Raw genomic sequence first — 25,301 nt, 5'->3', positions numbered from 1 at the left:
CTGAGTAAAGATAAAGGGAACAAATATTATTGGACTGGTGCTTTTGAATGTCATATTTATTCTTAGTAACAGCTATATGAGTTATATGTCGGTACCTAGTTTTACAAATGCAGGAAAAAAGGACCAGAGTGACCAGGTGAGCTATCCAAGGTTATGTAGCTAAGAGGTGTTGGAGCCAGGATTTGAACTCTACACTCAGTTTTCATCAATGAACAAATTTTCCTTTTACATCAGCATCAGAAAGCATTATGGCTGGCTGAATTGATAGAGAACTAGCAAGTATGGACTCAAAAGTGGCATGGGGACCCCTTAGTAACTAATTACTAAGGGTAATTAATCTCCAGGTAACCTTTTGCCTCTTCCTTTCTTCCAGGCATTGGAAGAATGTCCTCATGTGGTACAGTGTCAGGCAGGAGACCCGTGTTTCTTTCTCCGCATCAGTAGTGGGCGGCACAGAACAACAAAAAGAAGTCTGGTTTTAGGTCCTGGGCTTCCAAACCTTCAAGGTCCATCAGCTCCCCTTCCCTCTTGGCACCTCTCCTGTCCTCACCCTGGTATATTGTAAACCCAAGAAGTACTATTCTCTGGGTCCACCTGCCCATAGGATCCTGAATCTTCACACACACAATAGCAGTCACAAGTTTAACAACCAATTCTGGAACATTTACTGTATACTGAATGATTTGCAAATATAGAAAAGTTAATTTTCACAGCAAGTGAATGAAATAGAATTTTGGCTGGGCATGGTGGCTCACACCTGTAATCCTAGTCCTTTGGAAGGCTGAGGCGGATGGATCACTTGAACCCAAGAGTTCGGGACCAGCCTGGACAACATAGGAAAACCACGTCTCTACCAAAAAATAAAAAAATTAGCTGGGACTACAGGTCCTGGTATATTGTAAACCCAAGAAGTGCTGTTCTCTGGGGTCACCAGCCTATTGTATTGTGTAGGCATGGAGGAGGGAGGATTGGTATACAGATAAATTTGCCCATAGGATCCCGAATCCTCATACAAACAATAACAATCACAATTTTAACAACACAACTTTAACAGGTGTTTCCTGTAGTCCCAGCTATTTGAGAGGCTGAGGTGGGAGGACTGCATGAGCCTAGGAGATTGAGACTGCAGTGAACCAAGACCACACCATGGCACTCCATCCTAGGCAATAGAGTGAGATCCTGTCTCAAAAAAAAAAAAAAAAGAAAGAAAAATAGATTTTTATTATCCCATTCTCATTGATGAGGAACTTCAGGTTTAGTGAGTTGAGATTTCACCATTTCATACATCTAATCAGTAGGAGAGTTGGGTTTGCATCCCTAGTTCTTCTGACTCGACAGCTGCATTCTTAACTAGGATGCTGAATTGCATCCTAGATGTGTTATAGGATTGCAGTAACTAGATGTCTTCATAGAAAATCCATCTCCAAACCAAAACCTTTTCCACCCACATCTATTAATAGTTTTATGCCATTCAGTATAGATGGCTGCCACATGGAGCAGCTGTAAAGGGATGTGTGGCTGTGACCAGCCACTGAGTATCTTAAAGTATGTGAGCTCATAGGTATTCTTGTAGGGTATCCCCTAAATGTGGCCAAATTTCAACAATGTTGGAATGGAATGAAGGGTAGAGAAAGTGAACTGTTTAGTAGTGGCCCAGGACGCTTGCCATAAAAGCTGCCAGGCATAACTAGTTCCACCTATAACTGGGAAATTCAGCTGGAGTCTTGCCAAGACGGGACTGGAAGACTTACTGATCTTTTAAAGACACCTGGATACAGTTGCTACCGGATTAGCACTTAAAAGGGAGTCAGTGTTCCTCAGAGTACCAATTAATATTTGAGGGTATATAATATGCTAGGTATTTTCCTTTGAGATATGTATACTGTGATTAATAAGGCAGATTTATTAGAAGAATAGTTTATTAATTCCTAGAAGTATAACAGGCAGATGGAATCATTGGGCTGACTGGTCAGCTTGTTTCCCTTCAAGTAGCTGAGCCATTCTGGATATTTCAAAGAGTTGTCTTTGCTGATTTTTTTCTCCTGATCTCAACACCAGCCTTTCTTCTTGGCTCTCCTCTCTATTCTGACTACACTGGCTCTTTAGGTCACCTTCCTCAGGACCAAAGCTTTAAATACCATTCAGTCACTGACTCCTAAAACTGAACCTCTACCCCTCACCCCACCCATACTTTAACAATTTCCAGAAGACACTGTGTATAGGTGGCAAGGAAGAATAACCCTATGCACTTGAGAAAGGTCTGGGTAAATTACATTCTTCCGAGATTGCTTTCTTCAATTTTTTTTAAAAGCATTTGGGTTAAATGATAATTTCGTTTGAATGGTGAACATAGTTTAAATACGTTAAATGATTCCCCTTTTTGTTAACAGAGCCCTGAAATAAGGTATTTCATTTCCCAGCCTTTAGTTGATATTGTAGTGCATCGAAGACTCTTACTGAACAGAAAATGCCAGAATTTATATTCCTGGTGAGTTGGATTAAGGGTGAACTCTAATCTTGAAAGCAGGCAAGGTTGGCCACCAAACAGTCCAGCTGGTAGCTCTGCATCTTAATATCTAAGTCACACCGCAAAATGTTACTTTAAGCTCTACACTTATGAAATACTTTTTTTAGTATCTTGCTTGTGATTTATTAACTCTGTCATGTCCATCTCAATTTAAGATCCAATTTAACTAAAAATTCCTACTGTGGGCGAGAAGAGTGCTCTGGGTGGAGGGCACAGCATATGAAATGTCCTGAGGGTTAAGTAGCTCTTTGGAAAACTGCTCATAAGCCAGATGGTTAGCATGTAGAATATGATGGGACCGGTATGCAGAAACCAGAGGGCTAAAAAATCTGCTACATTCAGGAGTAAACTTGGTCCTAAGAGCAATGTGTCCTTAAAACCACTGAAGGATTTTAAGCCGTGTAATGACATGATTTGGGTTTTGTTTGCAACCAGACATTGCAAAGTAAGTTAGAAGTTTTTAATGGTGGTTTCATCAAGCCTGAAATACTGACTTCTGTGATTTTGTCTGCGTCGTTCCCTTTTTCATCCTTTCCACCCCATATGTATTTCAGACTTGCAAAACTTTCCCTCCCCCTCCTCCTCATCTCAGTAGATGCTGTTGTCTCCTCTCTGTGGGCAGTCTGAGCCAATTTGGTGTGACCTCTGGGGCTTCTTGTCACTTTCCTTCTTCAGAATATAAAACTCGTGACCTGACTGACCTCTTATCCAGGATGATCATTCAGAAATAAAGGAGAGTGGCCAGGAGCGGTGGCTTATGCCTGTAATCCCAGCACTTGGGGAGGCTGAGGCTGGTGGATCACGAGGTCAGGAGATCGAGACCATCCTGGCTAACACGGTGAAACCCTGTCTCTACTAAAAAATACAAAAAACTAGCCGGGCGAGGTGGCGGGCGCCTGTAGTCCCAGCTACTCGGGAGGCTGAGGCAGGAGAATGGCGGGAACCCGGGAGGCGGAGCTTGCAGTGAGCCGAGATCCGGCCACTGCACCCCAGCCTGGGCGACAGAGCGAGACTCCGCCTCAAAAAAAAAAAAAAAAAAAAAAAAAAATACAAAAATTAGCTGGGTGTGGTGGCGTGTGCCTGTAGTCCCAGCTAATCAGGAGTCTGAGGCAGGAGAATCCTGCTTGAATGTGGGAGGTGGAGGTTGCAGTGAGCCGAGATCATGCCACTGCACTCCAGCCTGGGTGACAGAGGGAGACTCCATCTCAAAAAACAAAAACAAAAACAAAAACAACACAAAAGAAATGAGAGGATTTGAGAGAAGTGTGGCAAGGATGCCACTGTTCTCCTTTCTAATTGCTAAAGTCAGTGAAATCAGCTAAACAAACTGTGGAACATACATTGTGATTCTTTAGGGAAATATAAAACAAAAACATTCAGGAAGAATACCAGGGCAAAGAAAAGTGATGAGCACTTAGCTGTGGCTCAGCTGACAAATTCCAGTGCTGACATTGCTATCTGGCCAGCATTCTACGTCCCATGTAGAAGGATCTGTTGTTCGTTTCAATGTCTTAGCAGATTTGTAATGCTTGTATGGGAATTTTAAATGTAAATTTCATGAGCATACAACTTTTAATATAATCATGCTGTTAATATAAATTGTTATATAAATTATATGCCTGTGTAAATATACTGTTTTATAATTAAACATTTGTTCAATACTTTGTGACTGGTTGTGATTTTTAAAATAAGAGCAATCATTTTTTAAAAATTTTAAACAGTTTATGTTCTGAGGCAAGCAGATAAGAATAGTGAGGAACAACCAATAATTTTTTTACTATTAATAAATTCATGTATATCTAATATACAGAAGATGAGAACTAGGAAGTATCAAGCTTGAATCTTGCTTATCCACCAGATTCTTCAGTATAAGTGAACAACTGTGTCAACCAAAATTTACCTTCAAGTTAGAAAACATTCAAGCAAACTTGAAAGGCTTAAGGTTTTTAAAAAATCCTGTAATTTATATTTTTGTAAATAGTTGAAATGTAACATTACAGAGAATGAAATCATTCTGGTACTAATCTAGTATTTCTTCCTGAAAAAAAAAAAAATCCAGATGCAAAAATGATCGAGATTTGAAATTTAGAAAACATGAAAGAAATGAAGAAGTGAATTATATAAAAATTACTATAAATTTTGATGGAAATGGTAATACTGTCTGATACAGTATTACCATCTTAATATCTAATATTACCAGTATTAGTATCTTATATGTTTTTATTTTTTAACATTTAAATTTATTTTATTTTATTTTATTTTATTTGAGACAGGGTCTTGCTCAGTTGCCCAGGCTGGAGTGCAGCGGTGTGATAATAGCTCACAGCAGCCTTGACCTCCTGGGCTCAAGCAGTCTTCCCACCTCAGCCTCCTGAGTAGCTGGAAAGTGTGGGTGTACACCACCATGCCCAGCATTTTTTTTTTTTTTTTAATGTAGAGACAGGGTCTCCCTATGTTGCTCAGGCTAGGGGTCTTGACCTCCTGGGCTCAAGCAGTCTTCCCACCTTAGCCTCCTGAGTAGCTAGGAAGTATGGGTGTACACCACCATACCCAGCATTTTTTTTTTTTAACGTAGAGACAGGGTCTCCCTGTGTTGCTCAGGCTAGGGGTCTTGACCTCCTGAGCTCAAGCAGTCTTCCCACCTCGGCCTCCCAAAGTGCTGGGATTATAGGCAGGAGCCACTGCTCTCGGCCAATGATAAATAATTATCTGTTCATTCAAGATAGATAGAAAAATAGAATGTACTTGAAATTTTTAGTAAAATATCTTACTTATTAAAGAAAGTGTTTACCATTATGAGGTGATATGTTGTTTTCCTTCTATGAATAAAAGTAAAAATCAGAATAAAAATATACAAAAATAAATTTTAAAAATATACAAAATGAACAAATTTCGAGTGAGACAATAAAGATTGAAATGGACATTATGAGATAATTGTTTCTTTTGTTTACTTAGTAATGTGATAAGACAGTCTATAGTATGTGGACAGCTGGAAATTTAAGATAACCTTTGACATTTTCAGCAGCTATCTAATTTTCATTAGCCCCTTTTTAGTAAATGTAAAAAAAAAAAAAAAAAAAAAAAGAAATACAAACCAAAACCAAGTAGCACAGAAGAGTACAAAGTGAAAAACAAAACCATTCCTACATACCTCTCTGATTTTTGAGTCCTATTTTTGTGAGATAACCACTATAATTAGTATTTACCTTTATATTTTTTATTATTTATCTCCATATGTGTGTGTGTGTGTGTGTGTGTGTGTGTTTATTTAGAAATCACAAATGGGACCTGTATTTGTCAGGTTCTAGATTGCAGGATGATTCCTGTAAAAATCTCAAAATTTCTGTTTCTTTGCATAATAAAATTTGAACTCTCACTGCCTTATTGGTCTGATTTGCAGTGTCTTTATTTGGGTTTTTCTTTTTGGCAGTGCTCCATTAAATGGAAACTCCGGAACCCAGGATCCGTCCACATGGTGGCTTTACTCCCACCTGTTTGTATGTGAAAAACATAATTCGAATTATAGAATTAGGGAAAAAGAACCAAGAACGCTGTAGCCAGGCTGCTATCTTTACCTTTTGAGTTTGTAAGTAATTAGATTTGTGAAGATATGAACTTCCTGTCAATTTTTTGTCATTCTGTCAGTTTCACTCTATAGTTAACATTCATGCATTTATAAAATGATTGTCAAATTATCAAAATATACATGAATGTGAATGAAGTGAAGTTATAATACACAGGAGGATGATAACCCATCAAAAATATTCAGGCCATCAGTTTGGATGTGAGAGCTGGAGAGTGTTGAAATGTTTCACGTTGTATCAAAAGATTCTTTACATTTATAGTTAATTGATGACTCAATTGGTTGTTTGACAGTGGTTTCTAAACCTGAATTTCTTTTGTATAAAATTTCTTTTAACATGGTATCTTTCTCTTCTTTTTTTGTTGAGACAGCATCTTGCTCTGTTGCCCAGGATCTAGAATACAGTGGCTTGATCTCAGCTCCCTGCAGCCTTGGCCTCCTAAACTCAAGCGATCCTTCCACCTCAGCCTTCTGAGTAACTGGGACCACAGGTGTGTGCCACCATGCCTGGCTGTTTAAAAATTTGTTTGTAGAGAAAAATTTGTTTCTGTAGTTGCTCAGGCTGGGCTCAAGCCATCCTCTCACCTCAGCCTCCAAGTATTAGGTTAAAGGTGTGAGCCATGGTGCCTGGCCTAATATGCGGTGGCTCATGCCTGTAATCCCAGCACATGGGGAGGCCGAGGCGGGGGGATCACTTGATGTCAGGGGATCACTTGATGTCAGGAGTTCGAGACCAGCCAGGTCAACATGGTGAAACCCCACCTTTACCAAAAAATACAAAAATTAGCTAGGCATGGTGGTATATGCCTGTAGTCTCAGCTACTTGGGAGCCTGAGGTGAGAGAATTACTTGAACCCAGGAGGTGAAGGTTGCAGTGAGCCGAGATTGCACCACTGCCTTCCAGCCTGGGTGACAGAGTGAGACCCTGTCTCAAATAAATAAATAAATAAATAAATAAATAAATAAATAAATAAATATTGTAAACTTTTATCTTCAAAAGGAAAAGCGATGTTTACTGTTTCAGAGAGAAATGAGTAATTAAAATCCATTTGGGATGAACAGATAATGTTTGCAAAAAAAAAAACCCAAAAACCTCAATGAGTATTTCAAAATGAAAAGAAAAATAAAAAAGCAAAAATGTTTTTCCCTGTGAAAGAAAAGAATAAAACCAGAATAAGTTATAGAATTTGAGATCGTATATTTTCCCCTTGCTTTCTCAAAATAGTATATAATTCATAATCTTATGCTTGGATACAAATTTATGCTTAGTTTTTCAGAAATTAAGTGGAGCAAAAATCAAAATAAATGAAACAAAATACAGGTATTAAATAAAGCAAAGATCAAATATGCAGGTGAATTTTACAGACTCCATAAATCTGAATGTGGACATTTATACAGACTGCAGTTTCTCTGTGATTGTGTCACCATATCGAGGCTGGCTTCTTATTTCCCTGAGTGAACATACACCCCTTGCTGTGAGCATTCAGGAGAGCCTGTTGAGAGTGCTCACGTCCTCCTCACATACTCCTCACATACTCACTTAGACCATGTGTGATGATTCTGGGGTGGGATTTCATAATCAAAGTGTTAGAGCCTACAGCTGTCAGTGGTTTTGTGTACAACTTTGTTGCGTTACCTTAGAGACTGACAAGGTTTAATAGTTTATCTCTAAAAATTGTATTCTTAGGTAGCTGAATTGTCGTATCTCCTATTTAAATTTTAATCACTTAGGAGTCTTTAGGACCTTAAACTAAAATTGGATGTGATGTTGACACTATTGGGATGACATAATGGATATTCATGATTTATAAAAATACTGTATTTTATTGATTCTATAATCAGGACACATCCTGTAGTCAGTGGCATCTTAGGTTGAACGAACGGCAGTAGTCTTGTTTTTGTTGTTTTTTTAATCGAAAGGCCAAATTAATTGTGAAAAATGTTAACTTAAAATGTCTCAGAACTTTGGCTTGCTTCTTAATTGCCACTGGAAAAAGAAGTATCGGTATCATCTCCAGCTGTGCAAGGCTTGCATGTTTGTTCGTTTGTTTTTTAATGGAACAGTGTCTCTCTGTCATTCAGGCTGGAGTGCAGTGGCAGGATCATAGCTCCCTGTAACCTCAAACGTGCACCACACCTGGCTAACTTTAGTTTTTGTAGAGAGGGGGTCTTGTTATTAATATGTTGGTTAGGCTAGTCTCTCCAACGCCTGACCTCAAGCAGTCCTTCCACCTCGACCTCCCAAAGTGCTGGGATTACGGCGTGAGCCACTGTGCAGGGCTGAGGCTTGCATCTTCATATCTGTTGAACTCTGTGGTCCTTCATGCTCTTGCTCCTTGGCTCCCTCTCTCTTAAATCTCCACTCTTCTCATCTTGATAGACCATTACCTCTGAATCCAGTGGTTTCTTAACTCACTTGCACGTTAGAATCATCAGGGAAGCTTTAAAAAATGAAACCAGTGCTGACTTTGGGTGATAATGATGTGCCAGTGTAGGTTTATCGATTGTAACAAACATTACTGTGGCGTGGGATGTCAATATGAGTGAGGGAGGTTGTGCATATATGGGGACAGGGGCTGTATGGGAACTCTGTACTTTCTGCTCAATTTTGCTAAGAACCTAAAATACTTTTAAAAAGAAAGTGGTTTTTGTTTGTTTGTTTGTTTTAATGGTCAAATGGTCCTGGGATCAGAATATGTGCTAAGCATGGCAAAAAAGATGATCAACATCATTTATATAGCACTATTCTTAAAAAAAAAATTCTCTCTCCTAGAGTGGTAAGTTATTTTTATGCTAGTGAAATTTATGTAAACATACTGCTAGCATATATCATCTAATTTAAGACACTATCAATTGTAAACCACACCAGTAAGATAGAAAATTGCTAATTAAACTATGCCATACTGCGTGTGTGTATGTATGTGTAAACGTATGTATACACACTACTGATGCCTGGGCCCAGACTAAGACCATTGCCTTTAGTCTATGAAACATGCCAGGCCAGGCGGGGTGGCTCACATCTGTAATCCTAGCACTTTGGGAGGCCGAGGAGGGTGCACTGCTTGAGCCCAGGAATTTTGAGACTAGCTTGGGCACCATAGCAAAACCGCATCTCTAATCTCTACAAAAAAATACAAATATTAGCCAGACATGGTGGTATGCACTAGTAGTCTCAGCTATTTGGGAAACTGAGGTGGGAGGATCACTTGAGCCCGGGAGGTCGAGACTGCAGTGAGCAAAGATTGTGCCATTGCACTCCTGCCTGGGTGCAGAGTGAGACCCTGACTAAAAAAAAAAAGAGAGAGAGAAACATGCTGATTCCCCTTCTTTGGCTACAGGTCCCTCTCTAGTATTGCCTGACATGTTGCCTCCCTTTTTCCTGCACAGTTCTCCAAAGAGGGATCTGTTCTCAGTCTTCCCTTTCTTACCTTTTAGTCATGTTCAGCTCAGGTAATTAGGCTTTACCTTTGTGAGTTTCCTGACATGCTGTTGCTGATAATCACCAGTAACCACCTGCTTGCCATTGACTTTTCCTTCCTTACTAGACATTCTGTTGTACTGGATGCTGTTGTCCATTCCTTTTCTTGAAACTATTTCCAAATCTTTCCAGAAGTTGAACTCTCCCAGTGTTTCTCATACATCTTTCACCAGTACCAAGAATGTAGAACCAAGACTATATTCTTGGTTCATCCTTTATGACAGTTTCCCTGCCTCCCTGTGTACCCTCCTTCAGACGGCTTATACATTTTCAAGTTTTCAACTACAATTCTATGCTCATGATTTATAAACCTGTTCTTTGGTTATTCCTGCCAGCATCAGAATCTTATTTCCAACTGCCCATGCAGCACATCTACTTGGATATCCCATAAACTTGACCAAAATGGAATTATTATTAGTATTTCTTTTCATAGAGATGACATCTTAACTATGTTCAGGCTTGTCTGTGACTCCTGGGCTCAAGCAGTCCTTCTGCCTTGGCCTCCCAACTGTTGGCATTACAGGCACAAGCCATTGTGCCCAGCTGGAATTTATTTTTCTTTAAACCTACGTTCTCTTTCTTGGTCGGAGGCACCATCGCCCACCTTGTCTTGAGAGTCATTTTTCCCTTTTTTCCAGCCTCTACATATACTCATTTAATAAGACCTACACATTTTATTTGAATATTTCTCAGCATTTACATTCCCCTCTAAGCCACCAGTGTCCTAGCTCAGGACCTCATCCTCACGTACATTCCTCAGAGCCCTCCCACCTCTACTTTTGGCCCTTTGAAATTGGTCCTCCACAGTCACCGGAGAGACTCATGTAAGATGCAGACCTGAATTGTCACCTCTCTACCTTAACATCACCAGCACTTACCTCCCTTCGTCCCACTCCCACTGTCCTTGTCTTGATCAGCTGGGGCCTTTCTGCACAGAGGACCTCAGTGGTGCTCCTGAGCATGCTCACTGTTCCGGCTTTCTTCCTACTCCTATGCCCCACTGCTGACCTGCTTCTGCGATGGCATGCCCTTGCTGGCCTAGAGGCAGACGTCAGAATTCTCAGCCTGGCAGTGAAGGTCCCCCAAACTATTGTCTGTGGAACTGCCATGTCCTTGTTCATTACCATGCATTCAGCCTGAATGCTGCTTCTGATTGAACACCTTCTTCCCTCTGTGCACTCCAACTGTCACCGGATGGTGCCGTGCAGTTCCAGGCTCTTGGTGTCCTTAACCAAGAATTGGACGTGACACACACAAGTAGCAAAGCAAGCAGCCAAAGTTTATTGAGCACCGTATTACACTCAGAGAGAGGAGAGTGGACTGATCTCTGTGAAATGAGATCAGCATCAGTTTGGTGTGCTTTGGGTATTTGTATGTGTTTTTTTCCTCTTATCTTCCCAAGACTGTCTAATCTTTAGCCAGACTCTGCCGTTTAATTGATAGGTGGACTGCTTACTTTGGCCCTTGTGTGCTTGTGTGTTGCCTCCATCCCATAATATGTAGTTCATATGCATGAGCTTTAATGAGCTGATTATCATACGGGGTCATGTTAAGGATACTTTTTCTCTCTCATGTGCATGCCCATCTCTGAGGAGCCAGCCATGGGGTCTCTACTCACTTTTTAATCTTATTTTTGTTTTGGCTGCTCAGCTTCTGTCTCTTATCTTGTTTCTTACTCACCTACCCATGCAACTTGCTTCTGCTCTCTGCTTTTACTCATTCTGCCCTTTATCTAACTTCCAGTTCCCTCTGCTATTTTCCTGCGTCACAGCTTGGTTTATCTTATTTTCTGTTTTGTTTTGAGATGCAATCTGTCACCGTAGAGAAAGCCCTTATGTGGTAAGACCTGATTTCCTTGTTCTCTTGAGAGAACTTTTGTGAGATTTTAGCTAAATTAAATAATTTGATTTGTATCTTTCTCATCTATAAAATGACAATAATGATAAAATGTCATTGCACAGGAGTTTTTTTTTTTTTCTTTTTGAAGGCTTAAGCAAAGCAAAGGGGAAGTAGAAATAAAAATGTAAAGTGGAAATAATGATAAACATAATTTCTTTATTAATTACATAATTATAATTTTTGAAAAACCCTTTTACTGTGTCTTATTACTGCTAGCCATAGGAACTCAGCTTGAAATCAATGGAAAAAACCTTCTGAATGAATAAAGAAAGGGATAAAGCCAGACTGGAGCCCTGGTTTGTAAACCAGGCTACCTGTGGATGAAAGGAGATAAAAGGGGACCATCTGATGCAGGTTTTGCGTCGTGAAGGCCACTTGGTTAGGCCTGGGCTTGGATTGTTTTGGAATTAATTCCAGGCATTCGCCCTAAGAATGTAATCACACTAGGAATTCCTTGTAACAGATGTACAGAGTTTAGTGGGAGATAATTGTATTAGATTTTCCACGTGGCTCCTGAGGTTTCAGGGGATTAGTTTGGATGGTCTGTTTGGGTTTGACTACTTTTACACAATGTATTTGTTAGTTTGCAGTACGGTATTCATGAGGATTAATGGCTGCATTAAGTAAGAGTAACCCTAAAACTCTCTGAGAGCTCGTTATAAAAACATTCAGTCAAAATCCTATCTCCGTGGCAATAATCTTTTAATTGAATTGAATAATGTGGCCTCTTATCCTGCATGGAGGAGGGTCGTGTCACTTTCATGTTCACTGGGGGCTCCTGTCACATCTTCCCTTTGCTGGGGCTGTGAAAGGGAGGCAGTTTTGCTGTGTTCACCTTAAATAACCCTTAGTGTTAACATGATTATTTGTTCTTGGTGGAAAATTGACGTCTTGATAATGATCTTGGATATGTTCACAAATTTCTGTGATAGAGGAAGGGAAAACCAACATAAATAAGTTTGTATTTCAGAGCTGATTTTTTCTTTTTCCTTTTTTTTTTTTTGAGACAGAGTCTCACTCTGTGGCCCAGGCTGGAGTGCACTGGTGTGATCTCAGCTCACTGCAACCTCTGTTTCCCTGGAGGCTATCTTCCTGCCTCAGCCTCCCAAGCAGCTGGGACTACAGGCGCATGCCACCATGCTCAGCTAATTTTTTGGATTTTTAGTAGAGATGGGGTTTTGCCATGTTGGCCAGGCTGGTCTCAAACTCCTGGCCTCAGGTGATCTGCCCGCTTCAGCCTCCCAAAGTGTTGGGATTATAGGCCTGAACTACCCCGTCCAGCCTGATTTTTTGTTTTAAATGCCAAATGCATATTATCTCTATACTATAAGACATAAGGCAACTGAAGAAAGCCTGCTTAGTGTAAAATATTTATCTTAGATTTTTTTTAGCTGAAATGATTTTAGTAACATTCTGTTTATATTGCTAACTGAAGAAGGTCAAAGGACAGTGTTGATAAAAATGCAAGCCATTTCAAAGATTAAAGCAGCACTTCACTTCTATGCATATATTGTTTCAGTCCCATCGATAGCTTTTACAGGATCAACCTGTCATTCAATCCATCCATTCTTTTCTTTTCTTTTTTTTTCGAGACACAGTCTTGCTCTGTCGCCCAGGCTAGAGTGCAGTAGCAGCTTACTGGAACCTCTGTCTCCTGGATTCAAGTGATTCTCCTGCCTCACCCTCCTGAGTAGCTGGGATTACAGACGTGGACCACCATGCCCAGCTAATTTGTGCATTTTTAGTAGAGACAAGGTTTCACCATGTTGGCTAGGCTGGTCTTGAACTCCTGACCTCAGGTGATCCACCCGCCTTGACCTCCCACAGTGTTGGGATTACAGGCATGAGCCGCTGCGCCCAGCCTATTATTTTTTTAAAAATATTAATTTAATTCCAATTTTGTTGTGCTGAGAGACCATCTATTGAGTCTTTATTATATACATGGTGCAAGGTATGTAAACCTCTGTCTGTTGTAAATATTTTTTCTCAGGCCTTCACTTGTCTTTTAACTTGTGCTATTCTATCATAACAGAGTTTAAATAGTATGTAGTCAAATTTGTCAGTCTTTTAGTAGCTTTTGAGTTTTTTATCCCAGAAAGATCCCGTCAGTACCCAAATTATTAATGTCCTGTAGTTTTTCTAACATTTTAATTGTGTATTTTTCTAATGTTTTTGCTATAGCTTTTTATTTCATCTAGAATTTCTGGCTTGAGTTAGGGAAAGATTATCTTTTCTCCACTAAAATAAAATGTAACTATTTTCATATATTAAATTCCTTTATATTTGTGGATCTATTTCTGGATGTGTTTCAAATGTTTTGTTTATTCTTATGCCAGTACTGTGTGGTTTTAAAGCCCATATATTTTCTTTCACATGGTGTGAAACAAATTTTACATGAACAGCAAGGTATAAAGTAAAAAATTAAAATACCTTTTTCTTGAATTCATTCACCATATTTTCCCTTCCCAAAGTAAACTACTGTTAAATTTCTTGACTTTTTTTCCCCAGAAAACTGTCGATGTCCTAGCACGTACACAAAACCATGGGTAGAAGTTTACAATGGGATAATATACACATTATTCTTTGCTTTGCTTTTTTAAAAATAACAGCTTTAAGATATAATTCTGATAACCATACAACTCATTCAGTCTATAATTCATTGGTTTTTAGTATATCCAGATACTTGTACAACCTTTACCACAATTTTAGAATATCAACCCAAAAGGATACCCTTACCCATTAGCAGTCACTCCTCATTCCTCTCCCCACCTCCTCCCAGCCCTAGGCAATTACTAATCTACTTTCTGTCTATAAATTTGCCTATTTTGGATATTTCATATAACTGGGTTTATACATATGTGGTCTTTTGTGTCTGGCTTCTTTCACTTGACATGATGTTTTCAGGGTTCACCAATGGAGTAGCATCTGTCAGTACTTAATTTCCTTAGTGCTGAATAATATTCCCTTATGTACATATATCATATTTTATTTATTCAGTCATCAGTTGATGGACATTTGGGTTGTTTTTACTTTTTAGCTACTTTGAATACTTGTGTATATTTGCATGGTTTTTTGTACAGACAAATTGTTTTCTTTTGTCTTAGATATTTACCTAGGAGTGTAATTATGGAGTAATATGGTAATTCTGTATTTAACCTTTTGAGGAAATGCTAGACTGTTTTCTAAAGTGACTGCACTGTTTTACATACCTGTCAGGAGTGTAAGAAGATTGTCGTTTCTCTGGATTGTCACCAACACTTATTGTCCTTTTGATTATAACCATTCTAGTGGGTGTGAAGCGTGAAGTGGTTTTGATTTGCGTCTCCCTGATGTCTAATGATGTTGGCCATCACTCTGTGTGCTAATTGACCATGTGTATATCTTCTTTGGAGAAATGATTTATTCAGATCCTTTGCACACTTTAAAATTTGGTTGTCTTTTTGTTATTGAATGGCAAGAGTTCTTTTTATTTTCTAGATACAACTCCATCATCAGATAGATGATTTTACAGTATTTCCTCACATTCTGTGGGTTGTCTTTTCACTTTGTTGATGGTGTGCTTGAAGCATAAAAAATTTTAATGTTGATGATATCCAATTTATCTATCTCTTTTTGTACTTTTGGTGTCCTAAGAAACCATTGCATGATCCAATGTAGATTTAAATCTATGTTTTCCTCTAAGAGTTTTATAGTTTAAACCCTTACATTTAGGTCTTTGATTCTAAGTGTATGGTTTGAGGTAGGGGTCCAATTTTATTCTTTTGCATGTGGTTCTCCATTTTCCCCAGCACCATTTAATGAAAAGACTATTTTTCCGTGTTAGACTGTCTTGGCACCTTGTCAAAAATCAATTAACCTTAACTGTGAATGTCTATTTCCGAACTCTCAATTCTATTCCATTGACCTGTATGTCTGTTCTTATATCTATAACACATTATCTTGATTACTGTAGTGTTGCAGTGAAGTTTGAAATTAGAAGGCTTGAGTCCAGGCCAGGCAGGGTGGCTCATCCCTGACCCACCTTTGGGAGGTCAAGGTGGGCGGATCACGAGGTCAGGAGATCGAGACCATCCTGGCTAGCATGATGAAACCCTGTCTCTATTAAAAATACAAAAAATTCGCTGGGAGTGGTGGCATACACCCGTAGTCCCAGCTACTCGGGAGACTGAGGCAGGAGAATCGCTTGAACCCGGCAGGTGGAGGTTGCAGTGAGCCAAGATTGCGCCACTGTACTCCAGCCTGGGCAACAGAGCAAGACTCTGTCTAAAAAAAAAAAAAAAAAAAAAGCGTGAGTCCTCTAAGTTGTTCTCTCTTTCAAGATTGTTTTGGCTATTCTGGGTCCCTTGAATTTCCATGTGAATTTTAGGATCAGCTTGTCAATTTTTGTCAAGAAGTCAGCTGGGATTTTGATAGGCATTACATTGAATCTGTAAATTGATTGAGAGGTATTGCCATCTCCACAATATTAAGTCTTCAGACCCATGAATATGGGATGTCTTCCCATTTTTTTAGACTTACCATTTATTTAAATGTATTTAATTTCTTTCATCCATATTTTGTGGTTTTCAAAGTATAAATTCTCTTACTAAATGTATTCTTTTCAATGCTGTTGTAAATACAATTTTGTCTTAATTTCATTTTTAGGTTATTCATTGAAATTGTATAGATATGTGATAAGTTTTGTGAGTTGATCTTATAAGCCTGCAAACTTGCTGAACTCATTTATGAGTTCTAATAGTTTTTTAGTGGATTCCTTATTGTTCTATACATGAGATTATGTTACTGCAAATAGAGATTGTTTTACTTTTTCATTTCCAAAACGGATGCCTTTTAGTCCTTTTTCTGTGTCCTGGCTAGAACCTCCAGTATAATGTTATATAGAAGTGGTAAGAACAAATACCCTTTCTGTTCCTGGTCTTAGGGGGAAAACATTCGGTGTTTGTTAACTAAGATGTTAGCTGCAGTTTTCCATAGATGCCCTTTATCAAACTGAGGAAGTTCCTTTACATTCCTAGTTTGTTGAGTGTTTTGATCATAAAGGGTGATGAATCTTGTCAAATGCTTTTTTGGTGTCTCTTGCATCTATTTTGATGATCGTATGTTTTTAGTCCTTTATCTATTGGTATGATTACATTGATTGATTTTTGAATGTTAAAACAAAGTTACATTACTGGGATAAATTCTGCTTTTTCATACTAAATAAACTTTTTTTTTTTTTTTTTTTTTTAACATTCCTAGATAATGGTTTGCTAGTATTATGTTGAGGACTTTTGTGTCTGTATTTATTATTGTTTCGTTTTCTTGTGATATCTTTGTCTGGTTTTGTTAGCAGGGCAATACTGGCCTCAGACTGAGCTGCATAGCATTTCCTCCTCTTCTATTTTATTCTGAAAGTATTTGTGAATAATTGGTATTCATTCTTCTTTGAATATTTGGTAGAATTCACCAGTGAAGCCATCCGGGACTAGGCTTTTGCATGTGGGTGGTTTTTAAATATCTTTGCTTGTTAGAGGTCTTTTCAGATTTTCTGTTTATTCTTCGGTCAGTTTCAGGATTTTGTGTCTTTCTAGGAATTTGTCATTTCATCTAAGCTAACTAATCTGTTGGCATACAGTTGGTCATAGTATTACTTTATAATCCTTTTTATTCTGTATGGGTGGCTTTAATGATTGCTCTTTTAATTCAGGATTTTAGTTCTACCTTGCTTTTTAATGCTTTATATTTTAGAGATCTTTATGTAAAAATTGAGTTCATTTTTTAGTGACCACATAGTATTCCATAACTAACCTATATATGGTCATTAATATTATGAATAATGCCACAGTTAATATCTTTTGATATATTGTAGGGTACTTTTGGTGATAGTGTGCTTCTGAGGGTAAATTCTTAGCAGTTGATTTGTTAGGTGAAAGGGATGTAATTTTCAATATTAGTAGATATTGACAAATTATCCTTTGTAGAGTTAGGGCTATTTACATTTATTTTTCTATACTATGATATCCTTTACTTTTTTGTCTTTTATTGGGTTATTTATTTTAACAAATTTTTGTTATAGTAAGAAGAAATTAGCCTTTGTCATGTGTCTTCCAAGTATTTTTTTGTTTTTAGTTTCTTTTGACCTTGTTGAACACTTTTTGCCATACGGAATTTTTAAAGTTTTGTGTGGTCAGATTTATCCTCCATTTCCGTTCTGGCTTCTGGACCGGTGTCACTGCCGTGTATCACACAGTATTACTGCCATATAAATAGACTCTCTTAGGCTTTAAGAAACAAGTGAATTTTATTGAATTCATAGAGAATAAGAAAAGTAGGACTAGCCACACAGTCAAGTTTATCTTTTGGGGACACAACAGTCTTTCAGGAGTTAGTCTGTAGGGTCTGCTTTCTGCAGGGAGCTTGACTGAAAATCTAGTAGTTGACTGTTTAGAGACGACATTCCATTCCTCTCTTGCCTCCCTTCCTTCTCTGTAGGTGACATTCTACTGTTATTATCCTGCTGCCTTTTCGGCCACTTGTATGACTCTTGATCTTTCTTGTTTATCGAAGCCTTGTGGTTTCTGCTCTCTTGGTCTGCTTTTTGTCATCTCTCTGTAGGTCATTGTGGCTTCTGTGTCCATTGGTAAGTACTGACTTGTGGTGTCTCCATTTTATGACTTCTGTTCGGAGGAGAGATCAGATCGGTCTGTCAGGTCACTGTTTTTTGTTCATTGTAGACCACTGCGGATGGGTGGAGACTTTCTGCCAAGCCTCTCTTCACTGCAGATTGGCTGCTCTTTGCACTAACCAGTCAACCTGGGCTTCAAAAGTGGGGCCAAGTGGTAGAATGTAGGGCAGGCCTCTGTGCTTAAAAAAGTTAAAAAGCTTAAAAAGGTGCATGTGGCAGAAATTTTCAAAAAAACAAAAGGAGCACTATAAGCAACAGGCACCTTCCTTTGTTTAACTTGTAAAATGTGCAACACAATAAGCAGCTATTCTTGCTGTACAGATGTATCTCAAATCCCAGACCATCAGCGGCCTCAGTTAGCTAGGGTCAGTCAGTGGAGGGGTACGACTCAGACATGATTAACCACAACGCATGGAAGCAAGGAAGATGGCACTTGGCAGAAACTAAGCCTTAGGAGTGGAGCCTGTCAGGCCTCTGAATTCAGGGATGTGTTTGAAACAGACACCATTTCAGAGGTCTTGGAGGCTAGTTTCTCATTCACAATAGGCATCACGTTGACAGATAAAGATATTGTGATATAGGCAAGGCAGCCAGAAAGGGCTACCTGAACAGAGGCACAGGGGCAGGAAAGCGGGAAGTGAGGAAATGTCGACTCTTGGACTTCTGAGTCTGACTTAGGAAAAATTAAGGATGGAAAGGTCAGTTAGGGCCTAATTTTGGAGTGTCCAGATTCCCTGAGAGGATGCTTGGATTTTATTTGATTAGTAGTGGGGAGCTCTTGAAAGTTTTGAGCTGGACAATGACATTAATTAACTAATTAATTCAACAAATATTTATGTGTGTCAGACACTGTTATAGGCATTTGGGGGTGTATCAATGAGCGAAATAAACCAGAAAAAAATTCCTGCTTTTAGAACTTACGTTTTAGTTGAGGAGGCAGTCAATATTACTATGTGTAATAAGTATATCATATAGTATGCTAGGTAATATATTCTGTTCAAAAATTTTAAAAAGTAGGATAATAGGGAATGGGTGTATAGGTGGAGGTTTAGGGGAAAAGGCAGAGTTGCGATTTTATTTTATTTTATGTTTTGAGATGGAGTCTCACTCTGTTGCCCAGGCTGGAGTGCAGTGGCATGATCTTGATTCACTGCAGCCTCCACCTCCTGGGTTCAAGCAATTCTCCCACCTCAGCCTGCTGAGTAGCTACAGGTATATACCACCACGCCCGGCTAATTTTTGTATTTTTGATAGAGACGGGGTTTTACCATGTTGGTCAGGCTGGTCTTGAACTCCTGACCTCGAGTGATCTGCCAGCTTCAACTTCCCAAAGTGCTGGGATCACAGGTGTGAGCCACCATGCCTGGCCTGTGATTTTATATATACCTTTTATTTTTAGTTAACACATAATTGTATATATTTATTAGATACAGAATGACACATTGATATGGGGATACAATGTGTAATGATCAAATCAGGGTAATTAGTATATTCATCACCTCAGACATTTATCATTTCTTTGTGTTGTGAACATTTAGCGTCTTCTCTTTTAGCTTTTTGAGGATATAGAATAAGTTATGGTTTTTACTCTCTACTTCCATGAGGACCTATTTTTTTTTTTTTTTAGCTTCCACATATGAATGAGAGCAGGTACTTTCTGTGTCTGACTTGTTTTGCTTATCATAATGTCTTCCAGGCTCATCCATGTTGCTGTGAATGACAGGATTTCGTTCTTTTTTATGGCAGCATAGTATTTCATTGTGTGTATATGCCACATTTTATTCATCTCTTCATCTTTTGATGGATGTTTAGGTTTATTTCATATCTTAGTTATTGTGAATAGTGCCACAGTAAACATGAGGATTCAGGTATCATTTTGAAATACTGATTTCTATTCCTTTGGATAAATAGTAGTAGGGTTGCTGGATCATATGGTCATTCTCTTTTTAGTTTTTTGAGAAACCTCCACATTGTTTTCCATTGTTACTGTACTAATTTACATTCTCACAAACAGTGTACATGAATTCCCTTTTCTCTGCATCATTGCCAGCACTTTTTTTTTTCTTTTTGATAATAGCCATTCTAACTGGGGTGAGATGATATTTCATTTCATAGATGTGATTTTAAATAGGTGGTCAAGGTAGGCGTTAATGAGAAGGTGCCAGAAGATAGAACCTGCTGCAGGTTGAGCATCCCTAATCTGAAAATTTGACATCTGAAATGCTCCAAAATTTAAAAGGTTTTGAGAGCTGACACCGCAAGTGGAGACTTCCACACCTGACCTCATGTGACAGGTTGCAGTCAAAACTTGGTTTCATGCCCAAAATTATTAAATGTAGTGTATAAGTTTACCTTCAGGCTATATGTATAAGGTGTATATGAAATATAAATGAATTTTGTGTTTAGACTTGGGTCCCATCCCCAATAAATCTCATTAGGTATTTGCAGATATTTCAAATCTGAAAAAATTGGAAATCTGAAATACTTCTGGCCCCGAGCATTTCAGATAAGGGATACTCAACCTGTAGTTCATTAGGGAGAATATTACAGAAAGCCAGGTCAAATGTTGTTGAATGGTGGTGGGGGGATGCTGATGAAGTCTGGAGGCAAGAAAACCACTGAAGATTTGTATGAACTGATAAGTCGCTTCAGTGTTGGAAGTGAAATTTTTTTCCATTTGGTTTATATTTTCTGCCTTAGTGAAGAAGTCCAGCAGTTAACTAGCCCAATAAGCTCTACACTGTTTTTTTAGACTTGCGAGATATGATTTCTAAACTATTGGTATTCTTTACTCCCAAGAGTCTAGTGTTTCTTTATTTATGGACTACCTATATCAGAATCACTTGGGGGTACTAGTTAAACATATAGATGCCTGGGCCCTGCCCCAGATCTTGGAGGAAGAGCAGGATAGTGGCCAAGAACACAGGCTCAAGGTAATCAGCCTGGATTCAAATCCTGGAGCTGCCCTTACTTGACTGGGTGGTCTTGAGCAAGATGCTCACTTACCTTTTCTGTGCCTCAGTTTCCTCATCTGTAAAATGGGAATAATGATAATATCTACTTCATAGAACTATTTTGAGGATCAAGTAGATCAATTTATGTGAAGTGCCAGAGCGCTGCTTGTCACCTGGTAAACACTTAGTGTTAGATACAATTGTTTGTATTCAATCATAATCTCTGAAGGTGAGGCAAGTAATCTTCAAATTCAGCAGTCACCCTGGGTGGTTTGTTTGTCCTTGTGCTGTGGGAAAAACTGTTATTACTTCTGGAGCTATGGTGAATTCCATGAGTGGACCACACATGAAGTATGGTGACTTAGTTAGAACATGGGCCAATTAATGTTTTAATTTCATACATACAGTGGTTTCTTTAGCAACAAATGCCACTGCTTACTGTACATATTGCATGTTAAGCATATTCTGTTGCCATTCACAACAACTCTATGATGTAAGTAAATATTAGTCAGATTTTACAGATGAGAAAACTGATGCTTACACTGATGAAAACTTTCCCTAAGTGACAGCCTGAGAGCTGTGCAGTTGTCATTGATCCTTGGCTCCGCCTGACCCCAGAGTACTTGCTCCTTCTTCAACTTCTTCTAGTTATTCAACCTTTTTATCTTGCAAACATATATATTTTACAGTCAGATGCATTTGTACAAATTCTTTACCACTACTGGATAAAAACCTCACTGGGCATGATTTATTAATGGTAAGCTAGTCTCTTCATTCTATATGATCGAGATCTTAAAAAAACTTTGTCTTTATAAGTGTAGAGATATAGGAAAAACCAAAGTTCTTTTCCCATTCTCACATAGTCACTCGGTACAGCACAAAATGCTTCTGTTACCAGTGCATGGGGGTTTTTCCCTGCACACCAACCAAACAATTCTGCAGCAGACACCAGCTCTGGTGTCTCCTCTAATTCAATTTAATTCTGACTCTATCTATCTAGAGGTAGTGTCAGATCCCACTGCTTGAGAGCTCAGTCCCATAAGACTGTCCCCCACTTCAGATGCCATTCACAAGTCAGGGCCTCCAGAATATGGAATTTCTGACTGATCAGTGATTAAAGAAAAACTTAAGCACTTTTAAATTTTACACCATTTATTTTTATGTTTTGTTACATTTTTTAGAGACAGGGTCTTGCTCTGTAGCCCAGGCTGGAGTGCAGTGATGATATCATGGCTCACTGCAGCCTGGAACTTTTGGGCTCAAGTGATACTCCCACCTCAGCCTCCCAAGTTGTTGAGGTTACATGTGCACAGCACAATGCCTTGCTAATTTTTTTATTTTTATTTTTTGTAGAGACAAGGTCTCACTATGTTGCCCAGGCTAATCTTGAACTCTTGGCCTCAAGTGATCCTCCCACCTCACCCTCCCAAAGGGTTGGAATTACAGGCCGGAGCCCCCTCACCCAGCCTAAACAGCTTGAACATTTAGCAGTTGATGGATAGGGTAGCACCAGACCACAGGGGAGTGTCACTCCTCCAGGAGGGGCAAGAGGGGAAGCTTTGTTAAAGTATTTGCAGAAGCAAGACAAAGAAACCAATTTTGATTGGTTAGAGTGGAAAGTTCCTAGTTAGAGATTAGTTGGTGGTTTCCGATTGGTGCAGTTTCTGGTTTTAATTTACTATTTACATTGGGCTTTGGTTTGTTCACTTGGGGATTTAAAGTGACAAGAGCTACCCTACCCCAGTCTAATGGCCTCTCAATTGGATTTTTTTTAAAGTTTCCTCCTTTTGGTCAGCCTCTCGTTTATAAACTTGGATGTAAGTGTCACTCTCTGTCACCATCATGGCTAGGTTGTCTTTGTCTCAGTGTGGAACTCATAAATCATGACAACAGGCTCAATGAAAAACAATTCCTTTTGTTGTTAATCTCATTTTTTTTCTGTAATCACAATGAGACAATCTGGTATGCTCTTGATGTTTTTGAATACACATTTAAGACCCTTGAGAGAATATAGTGCACCAGGAAGATTATAATGATGACTTCCAGGAGGATAATACTGAGAGACTTAGCTTCTTAGTTAAGGTCCCCATGAACCAAACCAACTAATATTTCTGTGGAAACAAAAGAAAAACAAAGGTTAATGATAAGAACAAACCATAAATTCAGTCTCTGAGTCCAGAGGGTGATTAGTCAGGAAGATTTCTAGATTTGAGCTCTAAGCATATTTTCCTGGTGTGAAGTTTGAATGCCTCTAGTTATGGCAGTGGGCATTTTGGTGAACTCCCTGAGTGGTCCACACATCAGGCATGAGGGTTGTCCTCTGAAATTTTATCAAGTGTACATCTCCAGCTTGCAGGGTTTCAGGAACAGAGCAGTTCTTGTTTAGGGTGGTTCCAAGTCAGAAAAGTGGGAGAAAATTGGATGGAGGAACCTGGAAGAATTGGGGATTCAGTGCAAACTACAGGTAGATAATAAAACTTGAAAACAATTAATAGGGCTGCAGTCTAATAACAGGTGTACTACTGTTTCTTTCCAAAACATAATTTTCTCTCTACAATCATCCTTGTTGCTACCAAAGATAAATAGGCCAGGCGCGGTGGCTCACGCCTGTAATCCCAGCACTTTGGGAGGCCGAGTCGGATGGATCACCTGAGGTCAGGAGTTCGAGACCAGCCTCACCAACATGGTGAAACCCCGTCTCTACTAAAAATACAAAAATTAGCCAGGCGTGGTGACAGGTACCTGTAATCCCAGCTACTTGGCAGGCTGAGGCAGGAGAATAGCTTGAACCTGGGAGGCAGAGGTTGCAGTCAGCCGAGATCGCGCCATTGCACTCCAGCTTGGGGGACAAGAGCGAGACCTCATCTCCAAAAAAAAAAAAAAAAAAGAAATAATAACAATAATCAGTGTAAGACAAATTTGATTGCATAATAAATTTTATCTCATCAGACTTGGCCTGATTATGTAAGCGCAGTAAGAATAGTGATTGACCACATAGGCTCTTTTTAAAGTTTGCTTTGCTGGAACTTTTGATAGAGAATCAGATTGGACTTTTAAAAAAACCTCTTCAACCTAGGAAGCCAAACCAAGGCAAATTTTAGACTTCGCCTGCAGCACCTATATATTTGGGTGAATTCTTCTCTTCTCGTAAGGTCCCCCAAATATCTTGAGGTTCCTGGGTCTGCTGGGAACTGATAGCTTTTACTCACTGTGAGACTGGGAACCCTTGATGCCAGGCATTCTATGCACACTCTCAAATATGACCCTTGGTAATATAACCAGTGTTTCCAAATGTATCCTGTTACAAAGAGAACAGATTATTTTTGAACTTATGCAAATAGTTGTATTGCTGTAAAAAAATCTTCACAAGTAGCTTTCCAAGTTCCCGAAGATCAGGTAGAGAGAAAAAGTAAATACTTCAATCTTGATTCACAAAAGTATACTTTTCCAAATTGCTGCAGGCTGTAGATAGCTTAAAAGGTAAAATGTTTCTTAAAACTTTAAAATAAAGAGCCAGCAAAACTTTCACATATAAAGTCATAAAAACATTATTTTCATCAGTTATTCAGTCCTATGTAATTAATTCTCATTCTGCATGATCTTGGGATAGCAGTTTCACAAACTCACCAGTTTCTTTATTAGAGTTCTGAGAATTCTTACCCAGTTTCATGGCATGATCTTAATTTAAAGTTATCCGAAACCTGTATACCCAGAGTACTTGTCAGAGTCCTTTCTGTGAATGTCTTTGAAGAAGAAGCAATTTTGGACTGTAGCTGATTGCAAATGCTTTTAGAGAAAAATCAAAGCAGTAACTGTCTATGGATGACAAGACTTAAGATGGCCGTCGTTAAATTCTAATGAGATTTCATTATAATAATGATGCAATTGACAAAAAAATCTGGTTTTCTGTGGCATACAACATTTTAACATAATAATCAAAATTATGACTGTAGACATTTTATAAAACACAATTTCAAAAAGTTTTAAACTTTTATTCCATTTATATTTAATTCACTCCTTCTTAAACAAATATGCTGGAATTGCTCATGAAAAATGTCATGAGATATTGTACAGAGTTAGCCATTGAAAGAGTTCAGGAAATGCCACCCCAAAATATACTGCTTTGGAATATTGATTGCTTTGAGCTGAAAGCATTTGAAAAATAACAAATGCTGGGAGAGGCTTTTTGGGACTCC

The 25,301-nt window shown here is 38.7% G+C and overlaps 1 protein-coding gene across 4 annotated transcripts in view; it reads left to right on the top strand.

The window, feature by feature from the left end:
* Positions 1 to 25,301, top strand: part of TPD52 (tumor protein D52) — a 240,216-nt gene that overhangs the window by 37,914 nt on the left and 177,001 nt on the right. Inside the window, exon 1 of one of the 4 annotated variants that reach the window (XM_038000357.2) lies at positions 13,414 to 13,438. The exons of the other annotated variants lie outside the window; for them this stretch is intronic. Within the exon in view, the coding sequence (XP_037856285.1) occupies positions 13,429 to 13,438 (10 nt within the window). The 5' untranslated portion in view covers positions 13,414 to 13,428. Of the gene's footprint in view, positions 1 to 13,413; positions 13,439 to 25,301 lie in introns of those variants that run through there. 4 annotated transcript variants of the gene reach the window in all.

This window comes from Chlorocebus sabaeus, chromosome 8 (assembly GCF_047675955.1).
Source record: "Chlorocebus sabaeus isolate Y175 chromosome 8, mChlSab1.0.hap1, whole genome shotgun sequence".
NCBI classification, from domain to species: Eukaryota; Metazoa; Chordata; class Mammalia; order Primates; family Cercopithecidae; genus Chlorocebus; species Chlorocebus sabaeus.
This window is presented reverse-complemented; position numbering and strand designations above follow the sequence as displayed.